This window comes from Scyliorhinus canicula, chromosome 2 (genome assembly GCF_902713615.1).
Source record: "Scyliorhinus canicula chromosome 2, sScyCan1.1, whole genome shotgun sequence".
Classification (NCBI taxonomy): Eukaryota; Metazoa; Chordata; class Chondrichthyes; order Carcharhiniformes; family Scyliorhinidae; genus Scyliorhinus; species Scyliorhinus canicula.
Genome location: NC_052147.1, coordinates 230,939,902 through 230,948,766, shown reverse-complemented (window position 1 = coordinate 230,948,766; position 8,865 = coordinate 230,939,902). Strand labels below are relative to the sequence as shown.

The 8,865-nt window shown below is 46.5% G+C and overlaps 1 protein-coding gene across 1 annotated transcript in view; it reads left to right on the top strand.

Moving 5' to 3' along the window:
• Positions 1–4,037: 4,037 nt before the first annotated feature.
• Positions 4,038–8,865, top strand: part of LOC119962011 (bile salt export pump-like) — a 138,597-nt gene continuing 133,769 nt past the window's right edge. Inside the window, 1 exon segment of the mRNA XM_038789760.1 lies at positions 4,038–4,156. Coding sequence (XP_038645688.1) covers positions 4,081–4,156 — 76 coding nt within the window. The 5' untranslated portion in view covers positions 4,038–4,080.

The following is an 8,865-nucleotide window of genomic DNA, read 5'->3' as shown; positions in this document are numbered from 1 at the left end:
CCGGGTGCTCCGGTTTCCTCCCACAGTCCAAAGATGTGCGGGTTAGGTGGATTAGCCATGCTAAATTGCCCGTAGTGTCCTAAAAAATAAGGTTAAGGGGGGGTTGTTGGGTTACGGGTATAGGGTGGATACGTGGGTTTGAGTAGGGTGATCATGGCTCGGCACAACATTGAGGGCCGAAGGGCCTGTTCTGTGCTGTACTGTTCTATGTTCTAGGGGACACCTACACTGCCTTCCTTCTCTTTCTCTGCCTTTTGGTCACCCATTCCCTGTCTCCATCACCAATACTAATCTGCGGTGTGACCAACTCACTAAACGTGCTATCCACGACCTCCTCAGCATCGCGAAGAATAGTGAGGAAGCATGCCGGTTGGACAGTTGGACAGGGAAAAACAGAACATTTTATTCTGTGGCAGAATATAACTGTTCGTGGCTCTGGGGGAGAGAACAATTTTATAATGCAATATAGCTCTTCCCTGTCTACACCACTACATCACGATGCCTTGAGGCATTTGTTTGGTAGCTCAGTAAGCAGTAGCACCATGTTGATATGGGGGCTATAATCTGTTCATGATTCTCACTTCGAGCTATCAGGTGTAATTTAGCTGCAGACTTATTCAAAAATTTTTATTCAAGTGAAGTGGGCTTCGCTGGCTAGGCCAGCAGTTATGCCCATCCCTAGTTGCCCTTGAGGAGGTGGTGGTGAGCTGCCTTCTTGAAGTGCTGCAGTCCATGTGGTGTAGATATGCCCACAGTGCTGTTGGGGAGCGGATTCTAAAGTTCTGCCCCAGCGAGAGTGAAGGAACGGTGATGTATTTCCAAGTCATGATGGTAAGTGACTTGGAGGGGAATCTCCAGGTGTTGGGGTTCCCAGGTATCTGCTGCCCTTGCCCTTCTAGATGGTAGTGATTGTGGGTTTGGAAGGTATTGCCTAAGGAGCCTTGGTGAGTTCCTGCAGTGCATCTTGTAGATGCTATACACTTCTGTTAATGTGCACCGGTGGTGGAGGGAGCGAATGTTTGAGGGAGGGTGCTAATCAAGCAGGCTGCTTTGTCCTAGATGGTGTCGGGCTTTTTAAGTGTTGTTAGAGCTGCACTCATCCAGGTAAGTGGAGAGTATTCCATCACACTCCTGACTTGCGCCTTGTAGATAGTGAACAGGCTTTGGTGAGCATGGAAGTGACTTACTCAGCACAAGATTCCTAGTCTGGCGTTTCTGATGGTGTGCCTAACTGTTCTCACACTCAAATTTGTCCATAAGACCATAAAAAAATAAGAAGCACAAAGGAAATCAGAAGCACAAAGGGACTTGGGAGACTTTGTTCGTGATTCTCTTAAGGTTAATGTGCAGGTTCAGTCGGCAGTTAAGAAGGCAAATGCAATGTTAGCAATCATGTCAAGAGGGCTAGAATACAAGACCAGAGATGTACTTCTGAGGCTGTATAAGGGTCTGGTCAGACCCCATTTGGAGTATTGTGAGCAGTTTTGGGCCCCGTATCTAAGGAAGGATGTGCTGGCCTTGGAAAGGGTCCAGAGGAGGTTCACAAGAATGATCCCTGGAATGAAGAACTTGTCGTATGAGGAACGGTTGAGGATTCTGGGTCTGTACTCTTTGGAGTTTAGAAGGATGAGGGGGGATCTTATTGAAACTTAGAGGGTACTACGAGGCCTGGATTGAGTGGATGTGGAGAGGATGTTTCCACTTGTAGGAAAAACTGGAACCAGAGGACACCATCTCAGACTAAAGGGACAATCCTTTAAAACAGAGATGAGGAGGAATTTCTTCAGCCAGAGGGTGGTGAATCTGTGGAACTATTTGCCACAGAAGGCTGTGGCGGTCAAATCACTGAGTGTCTTTAAGACAGAGATATACAGGTTCTTGATTAATAAGGGGATTATGGGGAGAAAGCAGGAGAATGGGCATGAGAAAATATCAGCGATGATTGAATGGCAGAGCAGACTGGATGGGCCAAGTGGCCTAACTCTGCTCCTATTTCTTATGGTCTTATGGTCTTATAGCCTCTGACCTGCTCTTGTAGCAATTGTATTTCTACGGCTAGTTCAGTTGAGTTTCTGGTCAATGATAGGCCCCATGATTTTGATAGTAGGGATTCAGTAATGGTAATGTCATTGAATGTCAAGGGACAATAGTTAGATTCTCTCTTATTGGAGATGATCATTGCTTGGCACTTGTGTGGTCTGAATGTTACTTGTCACTTTTCAGCACGTGCCTGGATATTGTGCAGGTCTTTATGAATTAAGGCATGGACTGTTTCAGTGTCTGAGGAGTTGCGAATGGTGCTGAATATTTTGCGATCATCAGTGAAAATCCCCACTTCTGACCTTATGATGGAAGAGAGGTCATTGATAAAGCAGCTGAAGATTTTTGGGCCCAGGACATTACCCTGAGGAACTTCTGCAGTGCTGTCCTGGAGCTGAGATGACTGACCTCCAATAACCCGAACTATTTTCCTTTGTGCTAAGTATAACTCCAACCAGTGGAGAGTTTTACCACAATTTCCATTTTCTAGGGCTCCTTGATGCTATACTCAGTCAAATGCAGCTTTGATGTCAAAGGCAGTCACTTTCACTTCACCTTAAGAGTTCAGTTCTTTTGTTCATGTTTTAACCAAGGCTGTAATGAGGTCAGGAGCTGAGTGACCCTGGCAGAAGCCAAACTGAGCAACAGTGAACAGATTATTTCCAAGCAAGTACCACTTGGTAACACTGTTGATGATCCTTTCATTCACTTTACCGATGATTGAACAGCCATTGCTATTCAGGCACAATCAGATATAGACAAGAATATTGGGGTAATTCTATTCAGATCCAGAATTGGTTAAAGGATTTGTGTCTAATCTTTCATTGAATTAATGCAAGCAATATTTGGGAGCAAGTGCAGGAACATCTATCTTCCACCTTATGTCTCACAATGAGAAACTCCATGGAATATCTGTTAACATGATACATACCAGGAACTTGGTGTGCTCTCTGATCTCCTGATCCCCTTCCAAGATGCCCAGTCTATTTAACCATTTTATTATTATTAGCATTTTGTATGTTCTTCCATGTTTACACTAGATGCCCTATGGTGAAGTATGAGTTCAGCATTGAAACATAGTATCAACAAGGGCTGAGTCAGACCCATGGAAATTCCTTCCAATGGTGCATTCTCTTTCTCGTTATGGAAATGAAATGAAATGAAATGAAAATCGCTTATTTGTCACAAGTAGGCTTCAAATGAAGTTACTGTGAAAAGCCCCTAGTCGCCACATTCCGGCGCCTGTTCGGTGAGGCTGGTACGGGAACGGGTAACACTATCATTTCACTTTGCTGCAAGGGTTCCTTTCTGTGCAATTGGACTGCAGTTTGTTTATCATAAATGATCGCTTGGTTGAAGGTTTTTCCAGCCAGCCATCTCAGGACTCTACTTAAGATGGTAGCAGCTGGAGAACCAGCATACATAGGACAAAAAGTGATACAGTGCCATTTTCAGAGTGCTCGGGTCACAGTGAGTTAAAATCAGCCCTGCTGTATCTGTAATAATATGCCATTTCCATGAGCTCTTTTTCATATTTACAGCTAGTGAATCCAACACAAATCCTCAACAACTGCCCTTTACAATGGTTACCATTCCGTCTCGTCTCATCTCGAAAACTGGGCTTTTCTTGTTTCATTGTTCTATCCCCACAAATTCTGTTTTCTCAATAGCTGGACTAATAAAGTTTATTCTGGTTAAATGGCCAGTTAGCCGTTTGTCATGACTAGTTGCTATTTCTTTCATTCTCAGTCACAAAATCATATTCTCAAAAAAAAAACACATATCATGTCGCTATTATTATTATTACTGTGATTTGGTCGGCCAGTTATAAATTACCGGGGTGTGAAATTTTCTCTCATTCTTGTACTGAGAGGGAAATCGGCAATCATTCAGAATTAGGCAGTAACTGTTAATTTTATTTATACTTTCATTGTTATCACTTGTTTCTGAGCTGCAATGTTCTTTGTATCTGTGCTTAAATGTTCCCTTGTTTTCAGTCAATCAACAGCTCAGTTGCCTGTGAAAGCAAATATCTGGAAAATGTCAAACTCCGTTGTTCTGCGTCGCTTTCGAACACATGGTGAAGATAACAATGCATTTGAGACTGAATACCTAGGTAACAAGAACGTGTAGCAGTAACTTCTTTGTTTCTGTAAAAACTGTGCTCTCACAACAACGCTTAGAAAAATTACATTCTGTTCTTTTAAAAATTGCCTCACTAAGCATTTTCCCAATAATTTATTTTGTTCATTTTCTAAAATTCCTATTTCATTTTGATGTAGAATTTCTGTGATCATAAGAACTTGGAGCAGGAGTAGGCCATTCAGCCCATCAAGCCTGATCCGCCACTGAATAAGGTCATGGCTGGTCTTAACTCCAATTTCCTCTGTTACCCAGAACCCTTTACTCCTTTGCCAATCAAAATTATGTCTGACTCAGCCTTGAATATATTCAATGACACAACCTCCACTATTCTCTGTGAAAGGGAGTTCCAAAGACCAATTAACCTCTGAGAGAATCCTCCTCATCTGTGTCTTAAATGGGAGACCCCCTTATTCTGACTCTGTGCCCGTTAGTTTTTGATTCCAGCATGAGAGGACACCCACCCTTCCAGTATCTATCCTGTTAAGCTCCCACAGAATTTAATAGGTTGAAATAAGATCACCTTTCGTTCTTCTAAACTTCAATGAGTATTGGCCCAACCAACGTAAACTTTCCTCATCAGACAAATATATTCCTTCTTAATTAAAGAGACCAAAATTGTACACAGGACTGCAGGTGTGGTCTCTCCACTGCCCTGGCAGCTGTAGCAAGTTAATACGCTATACCTTTTGCAATAAAGGCCAATATTCCATTTGCCTTCCCAATTGCTTGCTGTACCTCCATGCTAACATTTTGTGATTTGTGTACAAGGACAATAGGATCACTTTGTATGGTGGCATTCTGCAATCTCTATTTAAATAATATTTTGTTAGTCTATTCTTCCTGCCAAAGTGGACAACCTCACATTTTCCCACATTATAGTGCATCTGCCAGGTTTTTTTTGCATATTCATTTCACCTATCTGTGTCTCTTTGCAAACATTTTGTATGCTCCTCACAATTTGCTTTCCTACCTATGTATTGACAGCAAATTTAGCTACAATACTGTAAAGTCCATCCTTTCATCCAAACCATTAATATAGATCATGGATTGGAGAATCGTCGGGGGTCGGCATGGCTCCCGCCTCCGCCGTCCTCCGAATTCTCCGGCCCTCCAAAGGTCGGCGAGGCGTGAGTCACGCCGTCCGCCTCGGAGAATGGCGGGGACCGGCGCGACTCAATGGGCCCCGGGGCTGCCCGAATTCTCCGGACCGAGATGGGCCGAAGTCCCGCTGGTTTTTTGCCAGTCCTGCCGGTGTGGATCAGACTAGGTCCCTTACCGGCGGGACCTGGTGACGTGGGCGGGCTCCGGGGCAGGGCGCGGGGCGATCTGGCCCCAGGGGGTGCCCCCACGGTGGCCTGGCCGGCGATCGGGGCCCACCGATCCGCGGGCGGGCCTGTGCCGTGGGGCACTCTTTTCCTACACGTCGACCGTATTAGCCTCTGCGATGGCCGACGCGCAGGTGACCCCCCCCCGCGCATGCACGGGGATGACGTCAGCAGCTGCTGACGGTCCCGCGCATGTGTGGACCCGTGCCGGCCGGTGGAGTCCCTTCGGCCCCGGCTGGCATTGCGCCAAAGGCGTTCCACGCCGGCCGGCGGGGCGCAAACCACTCCGGCGCCGACCTAGCCCCTGAAGGTGCAGAGGATTCTGTACCTTTGAGGCAGGCCGACGCCAGAATGGTTCACGTGACTCCGTCCCGCCGGGACCCCCCACCCCACCGGGTATGGGAGAATCCTGCCCCATAAATAGCTGAAGCACCAACTCTGAACCATGCAACAATCCACGAGTCACAATTTGCAAGTTGAAAGTGATCCATTTATCCCCACTCTCTCCTGTTAATTAGCTAATCCTCTATCCATGTTAATATATTACCCCCAACACAGGGGCCGGGATTCTCCAACCTCATATGGGGTCGGAGAATCCCGGGGGGAGCACGAGAATGGGAGCATGAGAATCGTGCCATGCCCCCCGACGCCGGCTTGCCAATTCTCAGGCGCCCGGGGATCATCACCACGTTGGTCGGGGGGCGTTGAAAGCCCCCCCCCCCCCCCCCGCTGATTCTCCCGACCTCGACAGGCTGAGTTCCAGCCAAATTTAGCCAAGTCCCGCCGGTGTGGGTTACTATGGTGCCACCTGATGGGACCTCAGAGTTCGGCCTGCGGAGGGCTGTCCTGGTGGGGGGACGGGGGATCCGACCCAGGGGGGGCCTCCACGGTGGCCTGGCCCGCAATCGGGGCCTACTGATCAGCAGGCGGGCTGTTGCGTGGGGGTCTATGTTCCTCCGCACCAAGCCCCTGTATTACCTGGGGGCCGGCGTGGGGACGGGAACCCACGCGCATGTGCGAACTCCCGCCGTCTGTGGCGCACCAGCTTTCGGGCACCATACTACTCCGGCACCATACTAGCCCCCTGGGAAAGGATGGATAGCTGCCAGGTGAGACCCGTTGATGCCAGAGTGGCTCGCGCCACTTTTCACGCCAGCGTCAGAACTTGGCCGCAGGTTTGGAGAATCCCGTCCATGAACTCCTATCTTGTGAAGTAACTTTTTATATGGCACCTTACTTCTTTGGAATCCAAATCCAAATACATTACATTTACTGGTTTCCTTTTGTCCATTCTGCTTGTTACATCCTCAAAGAACTCAAATAAATTTTTCATACACAATTTCCCTTTCAGAAAACCTTGCTGACTCTGCCTGATTACATAATTATCTTCTAAATACCCTACTACTTCTTCCTTAATAATGGATTCCAAAACTTTCCCAATGACATGTTAGACTAACTGGCCTATAGTTTCCTGCTTTCTGTTTTCCTCCTTTCATTGAATAATGGGGGTACATTTGCATTTTTCCAACCTGCTCGGACCTTACCAGAATGTAGGTAGTTGGGGAAGATTACAAGCATTACAACCGTACGTCAGTGGTAGGGAAATTACTGGAGAGAATTCTTCAAGACAGGATCTACTCCCATTTGGAAGCAAATGGCGTATTAGCGAGAGGCAGCACTGTTTTGTGAAGGGGAGGTCGTGTCTCACTAAATTGATGGAGTTTTTCGAGGGGGTCACAAAGATGATTGAGGCAGGTAGGGTAGTGGATGTGTCAACATGGATTTCAGTAAGGCCTTTGACAAGGTCCCTCATGGTAGACTGGTACAAAAAATGAAGTCACACGGGATCAGTGGTGAGCTGGCAAGGTGGATACAGAACTGGCTAGGTCATAGAAGGCAGAGACTAGCAATGGAAGGGTGCTTTTCTGATTGGAGGGCTGTGACTAGTGATGTTCCGCAGGGATCAGTGCTGGGACCTTTGCTGTTCGTTGTATATATAAATGATTTGGAGGAAAATGTAACTGGTCTGATTAGTAAGTTTGCGGACAACATACAGGTTGGTGAAATTGTGGATAGCGATGAGGACTGTCAGCGGATACAGCAGGATTTAGATCATTTGGAGACTTGGGCGGAGAGATGGCAGATGGAGTTTAATCCGGACAAATGTGAGGCAATGCATTTTGGAAGGTCTAATGCAGGTAGGGAATATACAGTGAATGGTAGAACGCTCAAGAGTATTGTCAGTGAGAGAGATCTAGGTGTACAGGTCCACAGGTCACTGAAAGGGGCAACACAGGTGGAGAAGGTAGTCAAGAAGGTGTACGGCATGCTTGCCTTCATTGGTCGGGGCATGAGTCTAAGGAATTGGCAAGTCATGTTGCAGCTGTATAGAACCTTATTTAAGCCACACTTGGAGTATAGTGTTCATTTCTGGTCGCAACACTACCAGAAGGATGTGGAGGCTTTAGAGAGGGTGCAGAAGAGATTTACCAGGATGTTGCCTGATATGGAGGGCATAAGCTATGAGGAGAGGTTGAATAAATTCGGTTTGTTGTCTCTAGAATGACGGAGATTGAGGGGCGACCTGATAGAGGTCTACAAAATTATGAGGCGCATAGACAGAGTGGATAGTCAGAGACTTTTTCCCAGGGTAGAGGGATCAATTACTAGGGGGCATAGGTTTAAGGTGCAAGGGGCAAGGTTTAGAGGAGATGTATGAGGCAAGTTTTTTACACAGATGGTAGTGGGTACCTGGAACTCGCTACCGGAGGAGGTGGTGGAAACAGGACGATAATGACATTTAAGGGGCATCTTGACAGATTACATGAATAGGATAGGAATAGAGAGATACGGACCCTGGCAGTGTAGAAGATTTTAGTTTAGACGGGCAGCAAGGCTGGCGCAGGTTTGGAGGCTGAAGGGCCTGTTCCTGTGCTGTACTTTTCTTTGTTCTTTGTTCTTTGTTCACCCACTTTCTCTGCAGCCATTTCCATTAGGAACCCAGGATACAAGCCATCAGGTCTTAGCTACTTCTCAGCTTTTAGTGTACATTTTCTCAGGTGATTCTTTTAAGTTCCTCTCTCTTGATTTTCTACTATTCTTGGAATGTTTTCTGTGTGATCTACTGTGGAGACAGATACAAAGTACTCTGTCATTTCTGTGACTCTCTTTATTAATTCCCCACTCTCACCCTCCAAGGGGCCAACACTTATTTTAGCAATAACAAAGACAGAACATACTGAACAATCTCAGCAAGCCTGGCAGTGTCTGTGAAGAGAAAAGAGGGCTAATGTTTGAGGTCAGGATGATTGATTAATCAGCTACTTTCTTCCTTTTTACATGCTTGTAGGAACGT